Source organism: Engystomops pustulosus, chromosome 7 (genome assembly GCF_040894005.1).
Source record: "Engystomops pustulosus chromosome 7, aEngPut4.maternal, whole genome shotgun sequence".
NCBI classification, from domain to species: domain Eukaryota; kingdom Metazoa; phylum Chordata; class Amphibia; order Anura; family Leptodactylidae; genus Engystomops; species Engystomops pustulosus.
This window is the reverse complement of record NC_092417.1, coordinates 30,486,930-30,513,370: the sequence shown is the minus strand read 5'-3', so window position 1 is coordinate 30,513,370 and position 26,441 is coordinate 30,486,930. Positions and strand designations below refer to the sequence as shown.

Genomic DNA, 26,441 nt, shown 5'->3' with positions numbered 1-26,441 from the left:
GTACTATGCTGTGCACCTGGTGCTTGATTCCCTTTAAACAAGGGATATATATAAAGACAAAATACTCATGTACCACACTATAAAAATAACTTTATTAGATGCATGCATCTATAAGTGTGTAGTCACAAGAATGCCAATAAATAAGCATCAGCATTCAATGGATAAAGTAAATGCAACTCGTACTGCCTCTATTATAGAGGAATAATGCTTCTATTTTAAGAGCACACAACTTAATACTGCCATATATGTACACTAAAAACATACTACAATACCTTCTCTGATAAACAAGAATGTAACTACCATAGTACTGCCCCCTATGTACAAGAATATAACTACTATAATACTGCTCCCTATGTACAAGAATATAACTACTATAATACTGCCCCCTATGTACAAGAATATAACTACTATAATACTGACCCCTATGTACAAGAATATAACTACTATAATACTGACCCCTATGTACAAAAATATAACTACTATAATACTGCCCCCTATGTACAAGAATATAACTACTATAATACTGCCCCCTATGTACAGGAATATAACTAATGTAATACTGCCCCCTATGTACAAGGATATAACTACTATAATACTGCTCCCTATGTACAAGAATATAACTACTATAATACTGCCCCCTATGTACAAGAATATAACTACTATAATACTGACCCCTATGTACAAGAATATAACTACTATAATACTGACCCCTATGTACAAGAATATAACTACTATAATACTGACCCCTATGTACAGGGATATAACTACTATAATACTGATCCCTATGTACAGGGATATAACTACTATAATACTGCCCCCTATGTACAGGAATATAACTACTGTAATACTGCCCCCTATGTACAAGGATATAACTACTATAATACTGCCCTCTATGTACAGGAATATAACTACTATAATACTGACCCCTATGTACAAGGATATAACTACTATAATACTGCCCCCTATGTACAGGAATATAACTACTATAATACTGCCCCTTATGTACAAGAATATAACTACTATAATACTGACCCCTATGTACAGGAATATAACTACTATAATACTGCCCCTTATGTACAAGAATATAACTACTATAATACTGACCCCTATGTACAGGAATATAACTACTATAATACTGCCCCCTATGTACAGGAATATAACTACTATAATACTGACCCCTATGTACAAGGATATAACTACTATAATACTGCCCCCTATGTACAGGAATATAACTACTATAATACTGCCCCCTATGTACAGGAATATAACTACTATAATACTGTCCCCTATGTACAGGAATATAACTACTATAATACTGCCCCCTATGTACAAGAATATAACTACTATAATACTGCCCCTATGTACAGGAATATAACTACTATAATACTGCCCCCCATGTACAAGAATATAACTACTATAATACTGCCCCCTATGTACAAGAATATAACTACTATAATACTACCCCCTATGTACAAGAATATAACTACTATAATACTGCCCCCCATGTACAAGAATATAACTACTATAATACTGCCTCCTATGTACAAGAATATAACTACTATAATACTGCCCCCTATGTACAAGAATATAACTACTATAATATTGCCCCTATGTACAAGAATATAACTACTATAATACTGCCCCCTATGTACAAGAATATAACTACTATAATACTGCCTCCTATGTACAAGAATATAACTACTACAATACTGCCCCCTATGTACAAGAATATAACTACTATAAAACTGCCTCCTATGTACAAGAATATAACTACTATAATACTGCCTCCTATGTACAAGAATATAACTACTATAATACTACATATATACACAGAAGTGAACATGCAAAAAATCAGTATTTATCATATACAGCTACAGAAAACACATGAGATCCTCACCTATTGCATCCAGTGACATCAGGTGACGTGTCCTCGGATTGTTCTCGTTCCTCTTCTCCATTAGTTCCACCATCACCTTGTCTCTTCCTCCACGTACACAGAATTCCTGCAGAGTTTACCACACAGATGTCTTATGTTCTGCACTTTCCCATTGTCCCTTCTTCTGCTACCACCAATACTGTGCCCCAAATACTGTAATAGAGCCCCCTGAAATATTAGTACCACACAAATAGTGCCCCATAATGTAACACACTGTAATGGTAAGGGTAATTTATTTCTTCTTTCTCTCCTACCCCAGACATAGAATGAATGGCCCCAGCCTACCCCAGACATATAATAAATGCCCCTGCCTACCCCAGACATATAATAAATGCCCCCTGCCTACCCCAGACATATAATAAATGCCCCCTGCCTACCCCAGACATAGAATGAATGGCCCCAGCCTACCCCAGACATATAATAAATGCCCCCTGCCTACCCCAGACATAGAATGAATGGCCCCTGCCTACCCCAGACATATAATAAATGCCCCTGCCTACCCCAGACATAGAATGAATGGCCCCAGCCTACCCCAGACACAGAATGAATGGCCCCAGCCTACCCCAGACACAGAATGAATGGCCCCAGCCTACCCCAGACACAGAATGAATGGCCCCTGCCCACCCCAGACATAGAAGTAATGGCCCCAGCCCGCCCCAGACATATAATTAATGCCCCCCTGCCCGAGACATAGAATTAATGCCCACTGCCAGCCCTAGATATACAATAATGCCCCCCCAGACACATAAATAATGCCCCCTGCCAGCCCCAGATATAGAATAATGCCCCCCCCCCTGTCCCAGACACATAAATAATGCCCCCTGCCAGCCCCAGATATAGAATAATGCCCCCCGTCATATAATTAATGCCCCCTGCGGGCCCCAGATACAGAATAATATCCGCAAGCCCCCCCCCCCCTGACATATAAATAATGCCCCCTGCAAGCCCCATATATAGAATGCCCCCCGTCATATAATTAATGCCCCATGCGGGCCCCAGATACAGAATGTGTCCCCCCCTGCCCCAGACACATAAATAATGCCCCTGCCAGCCCCAGATATAGAATACCCCCCGTCATATAATTAATGCCCCCTGCGGGCCCAAGATACAGAATAATGCCCCCCCCCCCTGCCCCAGACATAAAATTAATGTCCCCTTTCTATAATTAAAAAAAAAATACATAATACTCACCCCTTTGGCGCAGGTTTCTTCCTGTCCTCGGTCTTCTGTGGCTTGGTGTAGAGGCTCAGGATAGTGACGTCACTGCCCCGCGCCTCCACACCAAGCCGCGGAGCTGCAGGGAGGGCCGGAGCTGACATGGTAAGTGCCAGCCTCCTCCACGCTACACAGGTTGCGCAATGACGTCGATTGCGCAACCTGTGTAGCTGCCTGTATACACAGACGCAGAAGCAGCGGTGCTGCACTGCGTCTGTGTACTGATTAATAGTACCTGCATCGAACGATCGTACGATGCAGGTACTATACATTAAATCAAAAATTGTAAGGAGGGAGTGCGGGCGGCCCGGATCAGCGCCGGCCCGGCCCCAGACCGGCCCAGGACCGACCGGCCGCACCTGTGTGCAGCACAGACCGCACAGTCTCCGGCCGGGCCCCCGGGCCCCCCCCCCCCCCTAGTGTCTTAGAGTCCGGGCCCCATAGGGCAGTACCAGTTGTACTGCCCTATCGGCGGCCCTGAGTACGGCCCCCATCGCTGGCAACCACACACCACTCCACTCCATGATTTACTGTGAGCACTCGAGGGGCAACAGAACAGCCGATCAATGGAAGGAGTTGGCTTTCATGGAGGTCCATAGGGAGCAGGTGCATGGGATCCCCTCCACATCCACCGATGGGCAAAGAGACCAAAATACCTGCCAATTAAAACGGGAAAGGGCATCAGCAATTCTATTGTCAACCCCAGAAACATGGTGGGCTCTGAAGGAAAAATTATGTTGAAGACACTGTAAGACAAAACAACACAACAAACACAGTACAGGAAGGGAGGAGGACGAGTGACTATTAAAGGAAACCTACCATCTTGGATCTACCAATTATCTACCTACTAATGAATGACATGGGACCCCTAAATGGCTCCCATGTCATTCATTAGTTGAAACTGCCACCGGATCTACCTTAATAGGTAGATCCGAGATGGTAGATTTCCTTTAACCACCTAAACAACAACCATATTATCTGTCAAAAATACCACTGCCTTGTTAGCCATAGCTACACCCCATAACTCTACTGCCAAAACAATGGGAAACAGCTCCAAGAGCATTAGATTTCTACACCAACTCCGCTCACATGAATGTGCCGGCCCGCGCTCAGCACACCAAGCAGAACCCAACAACATTCCAAAACCATTCCAGAAGCATTGGAAAACAACTGCAGATCAGGGCTAGAGACCTCTGCTCTACACCAACCAAATATGTGCTTCTATATCTATCATGTATTGTGTTCCGACTTACATACAAATTCAACTTAAGAACAAACCTAAAGAACCTATCTTGTGCGTAACCCGGGGACTGCCTCTATATATAAAACAAAAATGTAGTAGCAGCACTCGTAGAAACTTAAATATCTGGGTGCACATCCAAGAACCTGGACAAACAGTCCAAGCTCCAGGAAGGCTCCAGGCCACAAGAGCCGAAACGTAGCTTGGCACATGTTGGAATAAACTAGTACCTGTTTCACAAGTTACCTCGGAGTGCTGCCATTTGTTTCTTTATTTTATATGTACCGGTATATATTTATTTTATTTTTTCCAGGATTCCCAATCTAATGTGGAGGTGAAGGAGAAGGAGCAGAAAGATGCAGAGCTGGACAAAAAGATCAACGCCTTAAAGAAAAAGAATGAAGCCCTGATGCAAAGACATCGGGTAAGAGAAAACAACAGTGAAGATTTACTATATAGTGTTTTATCTTAGGGAGAACGTTATAGAGCAGTTCATATCTCATCAGTTGTTTTTATCAGTTATTGGGAGCAAAAGCCAGGAGAGGTACAGATCTTTCCATTATAACTGAAGAACATAAAACAGGAGCAGGAGAAGATTAGCTTATTGTACATAGTGTACTAACTGCAGGCAGCATGTTATAGAGCAGGATGAGATGAGCTTATTGTACATAGTGTACTAACTGCAAGCAGCATGTTATAGAGCAGGATGAGATGAGCTTATTGTACATAGTGTACTAACTGCAAGCAGCATGTTATAGAGCAGGATGAGATGAGCTTATTGTACATAGTGTACTAACTGCAGGCAGCATGTTATAGAGCAGGATGAGATGAGCTTATTGTACATAGTGTACTAACTGCAGGCAGCATGTTATAGAGCAGGATGAGATGAGCTTATTGTACATAGTGTACTAACTGCAGGCAGCATGTTATAGAGCAGGATGAGATGAGCTTATTGTACATAGTGTACTAACTGCAGGCAGCATGTTATAGAGCAGTAGGAGATGAGCTTATTGTACATAGTGTACTAACTGCAGGCAGCATGTTATAGAGCAGGAGGAGATGATCTTATTGTACATATTGTACTAACTGCAGGCAGCATGTTATAGAGCAGGAGGAGCTTAGCAGATTGTACATAGTGTCCTATCTGCAGGCAGCATGTTATAGAGCAGTAGGAGACGAGCAGATTGTACATAGTGTCCCATCTGCAGGCAGCATGTTATAGAGCAGTAGGAGTTGAGCATATTGTAAATAGTGGGGGTCATTTACTAAGGGCCCGATTCGCGTTTTCCCGACGTGTTACCCGAATATTTCCGTTTTGCGCCGATTGTACCTGAATTGCCCCGGGTTTTTGGCGCACGCGATCGGAATTTGGCGCATCGGCACCGGCATGCGCGCGACGGAAATCGGGGGCGTGGCCGAACGAAAACCCGACGTATTCGGAAAAACCGCCGCATTTAAAAAAAAATTGTGTCGCGAAAATTTCACTCACCTTCATCCTGGGTAGGCCGGTGTATTTCGAGGCATTCCAGCGGACTTCAGCGCAGCAGCGCCACCTGGTGGACGTCGGAGGAACTGCTTTGATGAATCCCGGCCGGACCCGAATCCAGCGCAGAGAACGCGCCGCTGGATCGCGAACGGACCGGGTAAGTAAATGTGCCCCAATGTCCTATATGCAGATAGCATGTTATAGAGCAAGAGGAGCTGAGCAAATTGTACACTCTGTCTTATCTTCCCACCAGGGCCTGGCCCAATGCTTGGGGACAGCTGGATTACACTGGTACCTGTGTGGCTGGCTTGAGCATGGCCTAGGGCAGTGGTGGCGAACCCATGGCACGGGTGCCAGAGGCGGCACTCTGAGCTCTTTCTGTGGGCACCCGGACCATCGCCCCAGCACACCAGACAGGACTCAATCTTCCTGCAGTTCCAAACAACTTATAAGAAGCTGCTTTCAGTGATATTTTAAAGTGATACGTACTTGGCTACTTGGGACTGTAGGAAGAGGGAGAGTGTAGACAGGGCCAAATTATCTTTGGAGGTCCTCCTGCTGGCCCCATGATTCTCTATGTACAGAGGGACACCGGAAAGAAGCTACAATGATGCACTTTTTTCCTCCTTTCTACCGTATTGGTGTCCTCAGGAGGCGAGTTGAACGTTGTTGAAGAACAGAGAGCAATAAGTTACTGCTTTAATTTTTGGTTGGCACCTCGCGATAAATGAGGGGGTTTGTGGTTGCAGTTTGGGCACTCGGTCGCTAAAAGGTTCGCCATCACTGGCCTAGGGCTTGACTTGTCACTTCAAGAAAAGGGAGAGACTGCATTATGATGGAAGTTTACCCCTTAGGGCACTCCCGGTGCATGCATGTATAAGCGGACCCCCGGGTAGATGGTATAGGGGAGGCCCATGATGTTAGCGGCAGCCAGGGATCACACATAGACAAGAGATGTAGAACATCAAATCACAGTTCCTTTATTCCAGAACTTGAACACAGCAATTAGAACAGGCTGAGGGAGAGGTCCTATCTGCCAAGATTGGTTGTATGCAGTCTGGCAAAGTATGCTTACAGCCCAGATTCAGGAACTTGGGGCTGGAGAAGGTAGAAGCTGTTCTGGCAGTGATGATAGGGCAGACCATGTATATATGCTGGGCTGCAGCAGTCCTTATGGGGCTGGATTACCCTCAGGTGTGACAGCAGCAACAGTCTTGCTGTCTGCAGGCCATGTGTCCTGTAGCAAGGGCTCTCAGAACCATCTCACTCTGATGAATTTCCTTCTGCAACTTTCCAGCCACAGGGAGTTTAATAATATTTCCCTTTGGGTGGAGTTTTCAGGCATACAATCAACCTTGAGCAAGAGATGGATTGATATAAATGAAACACAATTTATGAATGGTTAACATCCAAACCCATCCATCCCAGGCGCATAATTTACAGCTGCATTACCTGTTATAGACAGTAGATGGCGCACAGAGATGATCCGATTCTATGCAGATATGCAGTCTAATAGGAGTACAATATTTCTTAATGACTGCATTGGCAGGGCCATTACAATTGTACATAGTGTCCTATCTGCAAGCAACATGTTATAGAGCAGGATGAGCTAAGCAGACTATACATAGTGTCCTATCTGCAAGCAACATGTTATAGAGCAGGATGAGCTAAGCAGACTATACATAATGTCCTATCTGCAGGCAGCATGTTATAGAGTAAGAGGAGCTGAGTAGATTGTATATAGTGTTCTATCTGCAGGCAGCATGTTATAGAGCAGGAGGAGCTCAGTAGATAGTATATAGTGTCCTATCTGCAGGCAGCATGTTATAGAGCAGGAGGAGCTGAGCAGATTGTACACAGTGTCCTATCTGTAGGCAGCATGTTATAGAGCAGGAGGAGCTGAGTAGATTGTACATAATGTCCTCTTGCTTCTTCTAACTTCCTCTTGCTCTATAACATGCTGTCTTCATTTTAGAAATTTCGGAAATTACATTCTCCTTCTTTGCTGCAGGAGATAGAAGAGGACCGTTTACGCGCGGAGAAGGGTGGCAGGGCGGTGACATCTCGCAGACCTAAGCAGGACAGCCTCACCATCACAATCACTAACACTCCACATGTAAGTCACATCCACCTAATGCTTAGTTTTATTGTTGTACCCTCCTAGACTGACCACATTATACTCTGCATGTTGTAATAGTTCTGTATCTGTATATGTTACTGAAAACAGGAAAAAAGAATAGTGAGAAAGGCGCGGAGGAGCTCCGACAGCAGCGAGCGGAGGGTTACTTTATGCATGGGGAATGACATGCAGCTCTGCATCTCGATGGAGAGTAAAGAAGAGGTCAGTTTTCTATATTCAGTATAAATTACATTCATCTGATGAATTTTCTGCTTGTGGGGACAACCTGCAATACCAGATCCAACCTATAAATAGAGGTGGCGCTGTTTCTGAGTCTGCAATGGAAATGCACAGTGGGTGCTGAGGGTGAACTTGCACCAGGCTTCTAGAACCCCAGGAGGTCCATAAACTGTCACACGTCCTGTACAATAACAGAACAGTCCTGGGGTTAGCTACAGATTTTACATTGCAATCAATAACCTTTAAATGACTCTAATTTCTGGATCCATGACAAGCTATGACATATTGTCTGCAGGACACAAGGACGGTCAGTAAGAAGATTGACCAAGATGTTCTCTTTCTGACAACTAAGTTATCCATGGAGGACGTTAATAATGTTGTTGACTCTGGCCGAGGTCCCCACATGCAGATTGGGATTTCCAGACAAAAAGTGAGTATTATCGGATTTACTGTGAACTATAATAATTGATGCTGGAAAGGTTAGGAGTCTAGTGGGTGCAATGGCGGATCTTCATATAGGCGGTATTTACCTGAGCCCTATATGAATAGGACAATCTGCTCAGATCTTCCTGCTCTATAACATGCTGCCTACAGATGGGACACAATGTACAATCTTCTCAGCTCCTCCTGCTCTATAAAATGCTGCAAGCAGATAGGACACTATGTACAATCTGCTCAGCTCCTCCTGCTCTATAACATGCTGCCTGCAGATAGGACACTATGTGCACTCTAATCAGCTCCTCCTGCTCTATAACATTCTGCCTGTAGATGGAACACTATGTACAATCTGCTCAGATCCTCCTGCTCTATAACATTCTGTCTGCAGATAGGACACTATATACAATCTGCTCAGCTCCTCCTGCTCTATAACATGCAGCCTGCAGATAGAACACTATGTACAATCTGCTCAGCTCCTCCTGCTCTATAACATGCCTCTTAGCCAGTAATAAAATAGGATACTACCAAATTTCCAATTTATTATATGCACTTCTGCTCAAGTCATGCAGGTGGTGCTGTAGGTAAAGAAATTCCTCTGCACCTCCTGGCAGTGCAGAGCAGGGAACAATCTGATTGTAGGATTTGGTTGGTTGGATGTGGATACTTGATTTGTACTTTTGCTGGAAGTCATATTGTGGCCTTCAGAATACATTGCTGGATCATACATCACTGCTTGCCTTACAGCACTGAGACATACAGAGCTTTCCTCTTATACTATCCGAAAATGGGTGTGAAATCTGTGCCATCTATCTGCCATACATGATATTCTATAATAATAATAATTCTTTTTTTATATAGCGCACACAGATTATGCAGCGCTGCACAGAGAATGGCAAATCAGTCTATTATGGGGACTATCGGTGTCTAGACTGAAATGGGGACGTACTGTATCTGGCGCTGTACATGTACAAAAGGATTGGGCTCTGTACACATTACATGCAGGAGCTTATATTGGAAGCCATTCATGATTTTTTTTATAAGTCTGCTGCCAAAACAAGGGAGGAGGGATTTATTTAGAGTGGGGGCTAAAGAGGAGGCACCTTCAAAGGGGGCACATAAAAGGGGGTCTCCACTAGACACTTGGCATTGTGCCTTACACCCCTCCACCTCACACCTCATGGTGCCTTACACCCCTCCGCCTCACACCTCATGGTGCCTTACACCACTCCACATGACGCTTGGCATGGTGCCTTACACCCCTCCACCTGACGCTTGGCATGGTGCCTTACACCCCTCCACCTGACACTTGGCATGGTGCATTACACACCTCCACATGACACTTGGCATGGTGCCTTACACCCCTCCACCTGACGCTTGGCATGGTGCCTTACACCCCTCCACCTGACACTTGGCATGGTGCATTACACACCTCCACATGACACTTGGCATGGTGCCTTACACCCCTCCACCTGACGCTTGGCATGGTGCCTTACACCCCTCCACCTGACACTTGGCATGGTGCCTTACACCCCTCCACCTAACGCTTGGCATGGTGCCTTACACCCCTCCACCTGACGCTTGGCATGGTGCCTTACACCCCTCCAACTGACGCTTGGCATGGTGCTTTACACCCCTCCACCTGACACTTAGCATTGTGCTCTACACCCCTCCACCTGACGCTTGGCATGGTGCTTTATGCCTCCCACTTGACACTTGGCATTGTGTCTTACATCCCTCCACCTGACGCTTGGCATGGTGCTTTACACCCCTCCACCTGACACTTGGCATGTTGCCTTACACCCCTCCACCTGGCACTTGGCATGGTGCCTTACACCCCTCCACCTTACACTTGACATGGTGCCTTACACCCCTCCACATGACACTTGGCATGGTGCTTTACACCCCTCCACCTGACACTTGTCATGGTGCCTTACATCCCTCCACCTGACACTTGGCATGGTGCCTTACACCCCTCCACCTGACACTTGGCATGGTGCCTTACACCCCTCCACATGACACTAGGCATGGTGCTTTACACCCCTCCACCTGACACTTGGCATGGTGCCTTACACCCCTCCACCTGAAACTTGGCATGGTGCCTTACACCCCTCCACATGACGCTTGGCATGGTGCATTACACCCCTCCACATGACACTTGGCATGGTGCTTTACACCCCTCCACCTTACACTTGGCATGGGGCCTTACACCCCTCCACCTGACACTTGGCATGGTGCCTTACACCCCTCCACCTGACACTTGGCATGGTGCCTTACACCCCTCCACCTGACACTTGGCATGGTGCTTTACACCCCTCCACCTGACACTTGGCATGGTGCCATACATCCCTCCACATGACACTTGGCATGGTGCCTTACACCCCTCCACCTGATACTTGGCATGGTGCTTTACACCCCTCCACCTGACACTTGGCCTGGTGCCTTACACCCCTCCACATGACACTTGGCATGGTGCCTTACACCCCTCCACCTGACACTTGGCATGGTGCTTTACACCCCTCCACCTGACACTTGGCATGGTGCATTACACACCTCCACATGACACTTGGCATGGTGCCTTACACCCCTCCACCTGACACTTGGCATGGTGCCTTACACCCCTCCATCTGACACTTGGCATGGTGCCTTACACCCCTCCACATGACACTTGGCATGGTGCTTTACACCCCTCCACCTGACACTTGGCATGGTGCCTTACACCCCTCCACCTGACACTTGGCATGGTGCCTTACACCCCTCCACCTGACACTTGGCATGGTGCATTACACCCCTCCACCTGACGCTTGGCATGGTGCCTTACACCCCTCCACCTGACATGGTGCCTTACACCCCTCCACCTGACACTTGTCATGGTGCCTTACACCCCTCCACCTGACACTTGGCATGGTGCATTACACACCTCCACATGACACTTGGCATGGTGCCTTACACCCCTCCACCTGACACTTGCCATGGTGCCTTACACCCCTCCACCTGACACTTGGCATGGTGCCTTACACCCCTCCACATGACACTTGGCATGGTGCTTTACACCCCTCCACCTGACACTTGGCATGGTGCCTTACACCCCTCCACCTGACACTTGCCATGGTGCCTTACACCCCTCCACCTGACACTTGGCATGGTGCCTTACACCCCTCCACATGACACTTGGCATGGTGCTTTACACCCCTCCACCTGACACTTGGCATGGTGCCTTACACCCCTCCACCTGACACTTGGCATGGTGCCTTACACCCCTCCACCTGACGCTTGGCATGGTGCCTTACACCCCTCCACCTGACGCTTGGCATGGTGCATTACACACCTCCACATGACACTTGGCATGGTGCCATACACCCCTCCACCTGACGCTTGGCATCATGCTTTACATCCCTCCACCTGGCACCTCTATCCATTGCCTGGCATTGTTTTTTGGTGATGCCAGGGAAATCTATGCCATGTAGCTTCTGGTGCACAGTTGATATTAAAGCCAGAGGAGGTTTGGCAGTAGCTACTACACACCATTGGCCATAACTCGCTCTATAACTTTATGTGGTCTCTACTTCGTGGCTACTGTCTCTGTGGTTCCAAAACACTAGCAACTGTGGTTGCTATAAGACCTTTCCTAGTGGACAGGGAATCCCAGCATCACAATAGAATTTGGTAACATCTTCAGTACAAGCCATTTAACACATCTCTATGAGTCCATCACAAAACCCAGACTAACATGTCTAAAATAAACCCCACTACTATAAAGATTTGCAATGCGGTAATTTCATGAGCGGAGCAGTCGTAGCGCCTGGTTTCGCTGCTTTTATAGAGCTCGGGGAGCTGATAGATGGGCCAGGCCCGGCTCATTACACTATTTATTAGCTTGATTCATTCCTGGCTATGAATGTCGGCTCGCAGTGTTGTGGTCGGAGCTCCACTGCTTCCTTTTATGGCGTGAAACCTTGGACAAAGAGATTGCTATGTCAGTTGGCAGGAGATGCATAAAGTAACACCGAGACTTTACAGGAGCCGACAGCAGGCGGAATGCAAGCCTGGCAGGGAAATGCTGGCCCAGAAACAGCCGAAGAAACCCGGAATGCTGGAATGTACAATGTTACTAGAGAGGAACGGTGCAGACACACGGTTATCCTCCAATTCACTCTACATAACCTGTATTCTTATCAGTCTCGGATCAGGTTATCAGATTGTTCTAATACCATTAAAGTACCAGACTAAAGTTAAATGACCCCTATGACACCCACCACTACATGGAAACGCCCCCTTGACTCCAGCTATTGGAATAGCACGAATACATGATCTAGTGATACGTGTACATAGCGCTATGCGTATTAGCGCTGTTATATTACGTTCTCTTCTCCCTGAGCACCGCTATTACGGAAACCTGTTCTTCTTCTAGGAGTCAGACGTGCCTAAAGTACAACGGAAGAGAGAGAAAAGCAAGAACGAATGCAAAATAGAATATAACAAAGAGGTAAGAAACAACAACAAAGCCGGAATCTGTCACCATCTCCGAGTAAGTCCCATTGATGGATATGTGACCAATGCCTAAGATGCCGCATCCTTTTTAATAACCTACAGTAGCATCTTTAGTCTACATTCTCCATCCTTGTCTTCCCATTTTTCTATTTACATAGGTCAATGAGAACTTGTTTTTTTGGGGAATGAATTTTCAATGGTAGCAGACGATAATAATTTGGTAAATCTTTCTTGGAGGAAAATGGAATAAAAAAGTGATTTTTATTTTCCTTTGTTTTTTAATTCAATATGTCACACAGCCCTGTTACAGTGATAAAGTTTTTTAAAAATTAATTACATAATTGGTAAGAAAACCTCAATCATTAGACAGATTTAGATTAAGTGGCTTTGTGTTTATATTCCTTACAGTTTTCTATATCTCTGCTTGCTTTCATTGAACAGGAAGCCTCTATGTTTACTTCCTATGGACAGAAATCTGTCAAGGGTCATGTGATGTCACACAGGTGCATGGCTCTTTATACCTCTGGTCATGTGATGTCACACAGGTGCGCGGCTCGTTATATCCCTGGTCATGTGATGTCACACAGGTGCATGGCTCTTTATACCTCTGGTCATGTGATGTCACACAGGTGCATGGCTCTTTATACCTCTGGTCATGTGATGTCACACAGGTGCGCGGCTCGTTATATCCCTGGTCATGTGAAGTCACACAGGTGCACGGCTCGTTATATCCCCAGGAATGTGATGTCACACAGGTGCTCGGCTTAATATATCAAACACCTCTGATTACTTTCTGTTACATACTTTCTGTTTCTGTGCTCCTGTGTGACATCACATGACCAGGGATATAACGAGCTGTGCACCTGTGTGACATCACATGACCAGGGATATAACTAGCTGTGCACCTGTGTGACATCACATGACCAGGGATATAACTAGCTGTGCACCTGTGTGACATCACATGACCAGGGATATAACGAGCTGTGCACCTGTGTGACATCACATGACCAGGGATATAACGAGCCATGCACCTGTGTGACATCACATGACAACGGATATAACAAGCCATGCACCTGTGTGACATCACATGAGCAGAGAAGTAACAAGCTGTGCACCTGTGTGACATCACATGACCACGCATATAACAAGCCATGCACCTGTGTGACATCACATGAGCAGAGAAGTAACGAGCTGTGCACCTGTGTGACATCACATGACAACGGATATCAAGCCGTGTACATTTTCATTACACACAAAAATCCTTTTAATGTATAATTCCATTAGCTATGGAGCCTGTCATCAGTTACGTATGACTAAGGACAATTACAAATCCTGCCGGGTGCAATTTCTTATTCCTCATCATTTTATGAATTTGTAATATTCCAGAGATTTTTCACATTTCTAAATGATTAAAGGACATTTACCACCAGGAAGAAGAATTGTAAAACAAGTACACAGTCATACTGGTGTGTGCCCCCTCTGGCAGGATCTGCTCTTCTTTTAGCTTCTAATGTCCTGGTTTTTACAAAGAAGGGGTTTTAAAATTATGAAAATTATGCATCGATGTTAATGGGGGCTGGAGCCCCTCAGACTTATTTGCATATTTTTTAAAGCCTTTTTTTGTAAAAACAAAGTCATAAGAAGCTAAAAGAAGAACATTTACTGCCAGAGGGGGCACACACCAGTATGTCAGTATGCTTGGTTTACAATCCTTCATCCTGGTGTTAGATGTCCTTTAATGTTTCACTTTTGGCAGCCTGGTGACACATGTGAGATGGGCTGCAGTGACCTCTCGGCGGCGGAGCACAGTGACTACATGCAGTGGAAGAAGGAGCGGGAGCAGGTAGACACGGAGCGACTGGCCCGACAGAAGAATCACAAAGGAGAGTGGCGGCGGACATGGGACAAAGGGAAAAGTGAGGACATGTAAGGACCTCCCCTGTCCGCATACGGTTTTAGTGATTTTTACTGAGCCATTTTTTTATGGTTGTTTTCACTGATCTGTTGTCCTTGGAAAAAAATTTGAAACCTGTCCAATTTTTTTTTTTACGGATGCGGTTCACGGAAGGCAATACTCTATGGGTACGCAAAAAAAAAACACAGTACAGGTCAGTTTTTTTTTACTGATGAAGCTAAAAACCAAGTGTTTTCTGACCAATGAAAAACCTTAATTGTTTTTGTAGAGGTGGAGACAAAAAAACAGAGACTAAATGCAACGGATGCGCAACGGACACAGAATTCACCCCTCTTCCCTCATACTTATCATCTGTTTTACTCATAGATTCATGTCTCATACCTTTGTATAGAAGAACCCTTGCCCTCCTCATATTGTACTGACCACTTTCCTATATGTGTCAGGTTTGGAGGTGAGGTGTGTAACGTTGACGCGGTTCCCATCGCATTGAGTGGCAGGAGAGAGCGTCTAGAGACAGGTCAGAATGTCAATTACTGGAAACACATGCCATTGTTATCATGTTATCAGAACATTGTACAGGCGGTTCCCTACTTAAGAACACCTGACTTACAGACGACCCCTAGTTACAAACAGACCTCTGGATATTTGTAATTACTGTTCTTTAGCCTAAGGCTACAATAATCATCTATAACAGTTATCACAGGAGTCTGTAATGAAGCTTTATTATTAATCCTGGTTCTTATGAGAACCCAACATTTTCAAAATCCAATTGTCACAGAGACCAAAAAAATTCTGACTGGGGTTACAATTATAAAGTATACTGTTCCGACTTACATACAAATTCAACTTAAGAACAAACCTACAGAACCTATCCTGTACGTAACCCGGGGACTGCCTGTATATTACTATTACATGTAGGAGATTACGTATCTGTGTCTTATTACCGTGAGCTGTCACATATGACTTTTATACTACCTTTCATTGTAACAAAGTTATTAGGCCTCTGCTTAGAACTCATTCTAGATGTTGTATGGACTAGATGCATCCATGGGGTCGGCGTCATACACATCATAGAGGTTACGTGGTTTAACTGTTTCTCCTGTCTTTTTCACAATTACAGTTACAAACTTTGTACAAAATTTTGCGCAACATTTAGGCAACATTTGCCAAAATATTACCATTGTTGTATAAGGTAGAATATAGTGAATCCAAGTAAAATGTCCAGTCTGATTTTGACCTTCATTCAGTGGTGCACCAGCCATGAGTTGAATTGAGCCTCTTGCCTCAGGCAGCACCACCTGGAGCAAAATAGGAGGCTTCATCAGGGGTGCAGTCACCTACTACAAACTAGGAACTACCCTATTTTACGGACTATAAGGCGCACAAAAAATCCTTAGATTTCCTCAGAAATCAAAGGTGCGCCTTGTAGTCCAGTGCGCATTATATATGAACCGTACTTACAGACAACCGCTGCCTTGTACTGTGCACAGGTCTGCCCCCTGCTGGTCATTCATCCTTATAATCAGGTGCGCCTTATAATCCGGTGCGCCTTATATATGATCCTAGGCGTTTTAGCAGGCATTTATTGATGGTGCACCTTATAATCCGGTGCGCCTTATAGTCCGAAAAATACTGTAATTGACAACTGGGTGTGAGACAATGGAAGGAGAATCCACTTACTAAGAAAATAACCTTATACAGGCGATCCCCTACTTAAGAACACCCGACTTACAGACGACCCCTAGTTACAGACGACATCTGGATGTTGGTAACTTACTGTACTTTAGCCTTAGTCTACAATAAACATCTATAACAGTTATCACAGGCGTCTGTAATGAAGATTTATTGATAATCCTGATTCTTATGACAATCCAACATTATTAAAATCCAATTGTCACAGAGACCAAAAAAATTCTGGCTGATAAAAAATACAAATTCAACTTAAGAACAAACCTACAGACCCTATCCTGTACGTAACCCGAGGACTGCCTGTACACTATTGCTGGATAGGGAGGGGACGCTGTTCTATAGCTGCTTCAGGCAGCAGGTAGTTTAGGCTCACTCCTGCCCTCATTACAAAATGTTTTCATTTTCTTTTTGCTTTTCAGTAGACTGGGGAAGGAAGATGCACAGTAGAGACACTGGGATTGAAAATAAAGGTAGTTACCAATTTAAGTTGTTGATACACAAAATTTTGTTATTATATATAAACTTTTTAACTTTTGATCATCACAATGTGGGACATTGCTACTAAATTCTATATATGATGGGACAATTCGATGTTCTTGAAATTAGTTCTAAGGCTACATTCACACTGCCGTTGCCCGCCCGTACCGTACCGTAGCGGGCAACGGCAGTGTACGGGGAGAGGAGGAGGAGGTGAGCGCAGCTCACCCCTGCCCCTCTCCATAGCAACCTATAGCGCACGGCCCCGTATTACGGGAAAAGATAGGACATGTCCTATCTTTTTCCCGGGTACGGAACGGTACGGTGCCGCACGTGTGCTGCACCGTACCGCTCCCGTAGGGTGCCGTGCGCTCATAGGAGTGTATGGGGGACGTATATCGGCCGTATATACGTCGGCCGTATATACGTCCCCCATACGTTCGTGTGAATGTAGCCTAAGTCCTAAAGGTAAAACCCCACGATTGAGGGTTTATCTACTATGGATGGATAATAGATGCGTTAAAGTAGATTTTCCCTTGATTATAATTTATTTCCAATATTATATCAATTCTCTGAGGTGCCGGGAAACAGATCTGTAATGAAAAGACCCTCAGAACGATGAATACCATGAGCAGCAACGCAAAGGGAAGAGACCGTCTTACTGGCAGAGCACAAAGGTAGGGGCTTTATATACAGTACATGTAGTGTATATTGGAACCAACCACTGATATAGAAGCAAAGATGAGAAGACAACTCAATAGGACATTGTTGTCACTGTACAGGACAGAAATTCTTAAGTCTACAAAGTGAAAATCCCACCTAGTTCAGATTTGTTTGAATCTAATCCATGCCATTGGCCAAGGTAGGACATATCAGGAAGTCAGTTCTTGGTGTGTTGGAATTCAGGTCTATAGTCTTAGAAATAATTGTGATGACTCTGTAGAGCATCCACAGAATGGCAGGTCCTTCTGCGCAGTGGTTAGAATCTTCAAAACGTTACTGAAAAGAGACATTGGGGGTCATTTAATAAGGGCCAGAATCACTGTTTTTCGTTGGGTTTCCAGAATATTACCGATTTGCGCCATTTTTCCCTGAATTGCCCCCCGGGTTTTTGGCGAACGCGATCTGATTGTGGCGCATCGGCACCGGCGTGCATGCGACGGAAAAAGGTAAAATAGGCTGGATTCAATGACGTGGTTCAGGAGCAAAGACTAGCATGTCACATCATACTTGGACCCATGGAAGAAGGCCATGTGAGGGCATCATGACCTGGTCAAGACATGGTAAGCTGGTGGAGATAGTTTGAGTACACCCAGTGTCTTATGTGTCCTGCTACACTGCAAACATTGTTCCAGAAGCTGAACAGTGTTGTGTGGTCTCCTGATTATGTAGATCTCTCTAATAAAGCAACAATTGTATGTGCTGGAATAACATGTCTAGCGTCTTGGTGTGGATGCTACAACCAACTCCAATAGGTCTTGTGGAGTCCAGACCTCGATGGAGTCAAGCAGTGTTGGTGGTACTATCATTAGTTTGGTGGTTATCGATAATGGGAATATATATAATATACAGTAATAATATATGACGGGGAGCTGAGAAGGGGGCACAATAAGAAGGGGAACAGAGGGGGGGCACAATAAGAAGGGGAGCAGAAAGGTGGGAGCAGAGGGAGGCACAATAAAAAGGGGAGTAGAAAGGGGGGCACAATAAGACAGGGAGCAGATATGGGGAACAATAAGAAGGGGTTCAGAGAAAGGGGCACAATAAGAAGTGGAGCAGAGAGGGGGCACATTAAGAAGTGGAGCAGAGAGGGGGCACAATAAGGAGTGGAGCAGAGAGGGGGGCACATTAAGAAGTGGAGCAGAGAGGGGGCACATTAAGGAGTGGAGCAGAGAGGGGGGCACATTAAAAAGTGGAGCAGAGAGGGGGCACAATAAGTGGAGCAGAGAGGGGGGCACAATAAGAGGTGGAGCAGAGAGGAGGGCACATTAAGAAGTGGAGCAGAGAGAGGGGGCACATTAAGAAGTGGAGCAGAGAGGGGGTACAATAAGTGGAGCAGAGAGGGGGGCACAATAAGAGGTGGAGCAGAGAGGAGGGCACATTAAGAAGTGGAGCAGAGAGAGGGGGCACATTAAGAAGTGGAGCAGAGAGGGGGCACAATAAGAGGGGGCGCACAATAAGAATTGGAGCAGAGAGGGGGCGCACAACAAGAAGGGGAGCAGAGAAAGGGGCACAATAAGAAGGGGAGCAGATAAGGGGCATAATAAGGAAGAAGAGAAATAGGGACCAATAAAAGGGAATGGGGAGGCAAAAACTGCTTCATAATAAGAGGGTGAGCAGAGAAAGGGACCGTAATAAGGAAGATTGGCACATTGTACAGGGTGAGAATATATAGTGAATATATATAAGAGAAGTTATTATAGGGCGGCGGCATGGGGCATGGTTTATTGTGCAAAAAAATGTGATCCCTCTTTCTATAACCCAGAGGTTGGGAGGTATGTATCTGTGTTTTTGAAAGTACATTTTTTTTAAATGTTTCCCCTTATATTAACTGCACGTCATCTGGAAGCTCTGGTTTAATAGTCGACCCTTTTATTTCAATTTGGAGCTGTACAATTCAATTACATGTTTGGAATGAATTCAGTTCTCTGCTCTTTCTTCCCAGATGATTAGCAATATGGTTCATACTGCTGGCTGCCTTGTCGAGCTAACAATAGACGTCTCTGGGTCTCGGTGGGACATTTGTGCATTCCTCGGGGTGTAAATGCTCCGAACATAACAAACAAGTGGCATTCTGCTCGCCTCTATTCAAAGAGCAATTTCTAAACGCTGCACTTATTCTCACAGAAATCGTTCTGTTCCGGAGCTCAATGAATGCACAAAAAAATTCTGCATCCTGCTGATGTGGGGGATATTTTTGTCTCACGTGGGTTAAAAATAAAACCTGTATTTTTTGGCCTGACATGCCGCAGCCTGTGGAAGGCTCATCTATAAACAACATCTGGGAACAAAATTCCTATAAAATCCGGTTTTTACAATATTTACAGTACAGACCCAGAACTCCTTATTTTTGTTGACTGTCTAGGGGATGGAATAGATGTCCTCCTAAGTGGCCATGAATTCATACACATGCATGCTCAGCCAACCTTATTCTTAAATAGGACAGACACCACCAATAGTGATTTATCTCCCAGAGCAAGGGCGTAACTACAGGGGTAGCAGCCATAGCAGCTGCTATGGGGCCCACAGTGTCAAGTTGCCCTAGCATCTGTAGTGTTGGGTGTGTATATGCTGAATGTATGTATATGCTGTATTTGATATTAAAGGAAACCTACCATTTCAAATGGTAGGTGTAAGCTGTAAACACCGAGCACCAGCTCAGGGTGAGCTGGTGCCGGTGCTTAGTTTCGTTAGTGTTAAAACCGCGGTATCAGAGACAGAGCTGTCAGTCAAAAGAGGGAGGCGTGTTTTACTCTCAGCCTGGAGAATACTTGGCTCTTCTCTTCAGAAGTTGACTCACTCTAATTTGCATATCAAAAAGTCTGTCATTAAGATATGCAACATTCCCCACCGCGGTCTAGTCTTTTCCATGGCTTCGGGGAAGACTGGCAGGCTAAGCGCGGCCTAGCGCTTGTCTTCGGTGACGGTGCAGGGTACCAGGGAGCAGAGGCCGTGTCCACAGCCTGGCAGGTCTTCGACAGGTGGAAGGTACAAAAAATGGAGAGAGAGGCTGAACATGTAGGTTTTTCCCTGGGGCAACCCCAATGTAGAGGTAGGGATACCTGGTGCTGGTGAATGGGGAGCCTGTGGTGGTAACAGCCTTACACAGGGATCACTCAGAGGCAGAATTTGTAAAGAATTCAACTTACAGTTTGTTTATTGGAACTCGGCAAGTCATTTCACCTGGGTTGAGTTGGCTGGTTGGATATAGTTCCAGAGGAGATGCTCTCATCCTGGTAAATGTAGCTTCAGGCTGCAGAGGATAGTTGGCTGCTTCAGCAGCAGGATAAGACAGACTCCTGGAGGTGGATGTCTGCTTGGGCCTGGTCTCCAGACAGGCCAAGTGTGTCAGGGCAGCGTACCACAGACACATGTGCTTCCTTGAAGCTCTCTAGACAAAACCCCCAAAAATTGTGCAATGACAGTCAGTGCCCAATATGCAAATTAGACTCTTTACGATCAGGTGGGCGGTCGCTGAGGAACGCCCTGCGCCGGCCTTTGGCACAGCCCCTTCCTTTCTCAACTGGCAAATTGGGCAGAGAAGTCTCAATTTCTGGCAAATCACATATCACAGCTTGTACGCTTGTTTTCAGCAGATTAAGACATGATAAATGTAACCCTTTGTGCAGAAACAAATGGCAAGTGTCAAACCTCAAACTCTGGAAGTGACCCCTATTAAAAAAATTTTAAAAATTGGATGAGGTGGCGAAAGGATCCGACATGCCCAGCACAATTATGTCCACCAGCAGCATGTTTCTAGATCCTACAGAACCAAAGATAATGGCGTCTAAAGTGACCCGCCACCTGCAACCTCTACACTTGACTCATCTCTGGCAAATATGACTCTTCTCTGCTCATTGTCACATGACTTTGGAGGAAATGTTTTTTAGATAAATGTGCCATATCACATTAAAGAGGGAATTCTAGAAAGCACTTTTTATATCCTACCAGAGGGACAAGTAGTTTAATGGGGTAAAATCTGGTGACAGGTTCCCTTTAAGGATGAATGGAGAAAGTGTAAATGAGCCCGACCCAGCATGTTACTGTCCAACATATAATGGCAATTGCCCCCATCCGTCACTGAGGACCCTCACATGCTGGACTTCCGGTTTTCTGTCGCGTGAAAGCCAGCGCCAATGTGCCAAAATCCCGGGGCAATTTGGTGCTAAACGGAAATATCCGGGAAACCCGAAGAAAGTGCAGCGTTCGGACCCTTAGTAAATGAGCCCCATAGAAGTTCTTTTATGCGACTATTAGACATAGATTATGGGATATTATGACAACCTCATGACTAATGGAGATGTTTCCTGATTTCCTTGTAGATGGCAGATCCTAGAACATGAAGATCTTTCTTATTTGTCGGGAAACCCTCCTGTACAGGTGAGATTACCTGTATCCCAGCTGCAAATACTGGGCCTTATACCAGAATAACATGTCCAGAACCATGTGCAATGTGTTGTGTTACATGTATGTGAGACCTGCGGGAGAGGTTACTTCTACATCAGCATCTTTTCTCATCAAGGTCCTTATACTGGCAGGTCGGGAGAAGGAGGAGGAAATGTGACTCGTCCTATTGACCTTGTAGGAGCAGGATTCCTCCTGTTTGCTCCCTGCACCCCTCAGCTACTGCCCACATGGATGATATTCATCAGCATGAGAGGGATCGTAATAATCTCTCATGTTACATGATATATTTAGGTATCTAGCACAGCAAAACCGGGCTGGTCATATGAAGGCTAACACAATGGGAATACTATCATATAGCAAACTCCTTCCGGGATCAACAATTAAGCAACTACTCTGGAGAATTATTTTGAACTTATTCCTGAGCTGTAATAACATTGTACATTGGTTTCCCTTATTGTAAACTTTTTCGGGTTCATTATGACTTTGTTTATTATCCCTGTACTGTATATTATTGTCAGGGTTCGGGATCAGTGGATCCACTGAAACCGCAGAAGATGGTACTAGGCAACACCTGGGATCAGAATCTAAGTGGCAACTGGTTTTCACCAGAGCCCGCCGCAAAGCGGGATGGACTTGCTGCAGCAGGGTACCACTAGGTCGTTCCACAGGTGCGACTAGCCTGCGGTGGCAGCCGAGGTCGAGGTACTTTTACAGAAGACATACTCATGGTCAGGTCCAGGCACAGGGTCAGGGCAGGCGGCATAGATGCAGGGTCATGTCCAAATCCGGGGTCAGCAACAGGAGGTCCAGGCAGATGGGAACGGGAACACAGGCACATGGTACACAGGAATACAGCAACGCAGGAACACAGCAACACGGAGGAACTCTGGTAACACAGGAACATGGAGGGACTCGGGTAACACAGGAACATGGAGGGACTCTGGTAACACAGGAACATGGAGGGACTCTGGTAACACAGGAACATGGAGGGACTCTGGTAACACAGGAACACGGGAACACAGGACTCAGGAGCAGGAACACACAGGAACATCGCTGGGGAGCTTTCTCTAAGGCTGTGAGGCACAAAGATCCAGTGGGGAATGCAGGAAGTGGCCATCTTTTATAAAATTCCAGGAAATTGCCAGCACCAATTAGCAAAGTGCTGGCCCTTTAAATCTTCAAGCGCTGCCGCACGCGCCCTAGGTGGCTCCTGAGCGGGAGCGTGGAGAGGTAAGGCAGTACGGGGGGACAATAGGGGGCCGCGGAGGTGCCAGGACGAGTGAGACACGGATGGACCCGCGACCCGAGACGTGGGTTGCAGGGACAACCGTGACAATTATCTTTGTACTGTGGCATCACTGTGTATTATCCCTGTACTGTGACATCACTGTGTGTATTATCCCTGTACTGTGACATCACTGTGTGTATTATCCCTATATCCCTGTATAACTTATACTATTGATAATTGCAAAGTTTGTTATAGGAAAAATACCATTGGTTTTTATGTATTGTGAACCAAACATACCTTGAGAATGCTATGGCTACACTGATCCAGAAACATATCTTGTTTAATCCCTGAACCGTGTGGTTTTACTAAAAAACAATTATAAAATTCAGGGAAAATTCCTTGGAAAAACTGGGTGTAGATTGCCTGCCATGCATACGCAGCTTACACAGAGCTTCCTGAACTGTCCAGACAGGACTAATCAACCTGAGCTGGATGACTCATATACAGCAGGTGCAGCAATTGATTACTTCTGCCTGTCAGGGACAAAACAGTGAATACAGCAGTGCATAATTAGGGTAAGAGGATAAGCGCCGGGGCAGCCACAGGAGCGACAGAGCCTCGTTATCATAATTTTATAATTGTTTTTTTATTAGCAAATCCACTCGGATCAGGGATGAAACAAGATATGTTTCTGCATCAGTGTAGCTACAGCATTCTTAAGGTATGTTTGGTTCATAATGCATGAAATCAAATGGAAGATTTCCTTTAACGAATTAGCATCCATTTAACAAGTCTTTTCTCTTTTTCACTTACATTTTAGTTATTTTTAGTTTTTGTATTCCACAGAACAGTCTTGATGACAAAGTTACCATAAAACATTCAGAAGGGAATTTCAAAGAAGATGAATTTAACAACCAAGAAAAACTAAAAGTTCCCGTCCAAAGTAATTCATTGGGATACGAAGAAAAAATAGTTTTTGCTAATGAGAAAATACTGCCGGAACGTAAACAGGATGTTCCGATTCATGGGAAGAAAATGGACGTAAGAAGCGACAATGTGGTCTCAGAGGGGCGAGAAACGATGGAGTATCTGTCTGTGCTCGGCTGTGATGGGGAAGTGGCAAATTCACAACAGGAACAAAGAAGCTCATGATGCTCCAGGCTGATTTCACATGGGTGTAATGTAGACCATATGTCGGCCATGGTTCCCAGATTGTCCAGAGTGATCGTCATCTCTGGTCCTGTGCCTCTTCTTCAATGACTACACAGCATCATGGTCATCTAGTCTATAGGTCCCGGGGGAATGAATAGTCTGGGAAATACACCCGACATGTGGTCTGTCAGAGGCCCAAGAGGTAATAAACCCTGTTACAAAAAGTTCTACAACTGTCCCTATATGGGGCTTTGAAGAAACTGGACTTTCCTAGAGGACTCCACAATGGGTTGGGTTTTCACAACTGGACAACATCGGTCCAAGTCCCTAACCTAGAATCCCCCTTAGATCTACCATATTATCATGTATACAGTATTCCCACAGGAAGATTCTATTAAATTATATCTCTTATTTTTGGAGTGTTGCGTAAAAATGGGATTTTGGACGTTTTACTAGTTTGCAGTGAGTGTCAAGTTTCAGAAGTATTAGCGATAGTTGGCTTTGGTAACCACCAGGTGATTGGTTGAAAAGTCTTAAGTATTACCGAGACTCTTATTTAAGGCCGCCGTGTAGGCGTGTGGAGACTTAAAACCATGAATGCTCCACTAGGATCTGGGAAAATATGTATATATACGCAAATACGATTTTTAGGATGGGATAAGGATAAGATAGCTCCCTTGACATCAAGCATGACCTGCAAGAGGCCTTATGACATGATGCGGGATTAAAACTAAACCAGTATATCTATTCCAGAAGGTACAGATTTTCAATTGTGGACAACACCGTTTTGACCTGGTGGGGTCACTTCAGTACAGTGTCGGGAACTGGTTTGCTGAGTGTGAAGTTTGCGACTAGGGTCAGGAAGTAAGAGGTCTAATTCAAGAAATAGCTAAAGGAGGTGTGGTTTTCCTTATCCTATCCTGGAAAACTCATTTGCATATTTTTCTAGAATCCCCTAGGGAAACGTCCAAGGCTATAGGTTTCCAAAAACCTACACGATGGCCTTAATAGGCAGTCTCTGTAACCTTATCCTTGCCAACAGACCTGACAGGGTATCAAAACTACAGGTTGGGGGGAACCTGGGGAATAGTGATCATAATATCATTGATTTTGTATTACGCTTTACTAAGAGCGTTAGTGAAGGGGCAACCAACACTCTAAACTTCAGGAGGGCAAATTTTCAGCAACTAAGGGAAGACCTTAAAGGCATAGACTGGGATAATGTTCTCAAAGACAAAAGCCCCCCCCTCAAAAATGGGACTTTTTCTCATACATTCTGAAAAAGTCCTGTGAGAAACACATACCTTATGGGAAAAAGCATAAGAGGAACAAGAAAAAGCCAATGTGGCTAACAAGTCTTGTAAGGAAAGCAATAAGCGAGAAAGATAAAGCGTTTAAGGTGCTAAAATGTGAAGGTAGCGATGAGGCATTACAGGATTATAGAGAGAAAAATAAATCCTGTAAAAAGCAGATAAAGGCCGCAAAAATAGAGACTGAGAGAAATATTGCCAGGGAGAGCAAAAATAATCCCAAATTATTTTTCAAGTATATAAATGATAAGAAACTAAAAACAGAGAGTGTGGGTCCCCCCTGCTTGAGCAGCAGTTTTTAATAGCAGAGTAACTTATGCCAGTCTAGAACCGAATATCAACTTACCTAGGAGGCAGTCTAGCATTAGAGCAGTTTCTGTG

At 45.0% G+C, this 26,441-nt stretch overlaps 1 protein-coding gene across 4 annotated transcripts in view; it reads left to right on the top strand.

Annotated features, from left to right (window-relative positions):
* Positions 1–25,161, top strand: part of CCDC9B (coiled-coil domain containing 9B) — a 31,989-nt gene extending 6,828 nt beyond the window's left edge. For 2 of the 4 annotated variants that reach the window (XM_072115295.1, XM_072115297.1), the window contains 11 exons: positions 4,705–4,815; positions 7,889–7,993; positions 8,105–8,218; positions 8,532–8,666; positions 13,083–13,157; positions 14,919–15,088; positions 15,521–15,594; positions 17,186–17,236; positions 17,821–17,920; positions 22,286–22,343; positions 24,445–25,161. In XM_072115295.1, the coding sequence (XP_071971396.1) occupies positions 4,705–4,815; positions 7,889–7,993; positions 8,105–8,218; positions 8,532–8,666; positions 13,083–13,157; positions 14,919–15,088; positions 15,521–15,594; positions 17,186–17,236; positions 17,821–17,920; positions 22,286–22,343; positions 24,445–24,750 (1,299 nt within the window). In that variant the 3' untranslated portion in view covers positions 24,751–25,161. The remainder of the gene's footprint in view (positions 1–4,704; positions 4,816–7,888; positions 7,994–8,104; positions 8,219–8,531; positions 8,667–13,082; positions 13,158–14,918; positions 15,089–15,520; positions 15,595–17,185; positions 17,237–17,820; positions 17,921–22,285; positions 22,344–24,444) is intronic. The other 2 variants (XM_072115296.1, XM_072115298.1) reach the window with 2 other exon arrangements.
* The last annotated feature ends 1,280 nt before the right edge of the window (positions 25,162–26,441 follow it).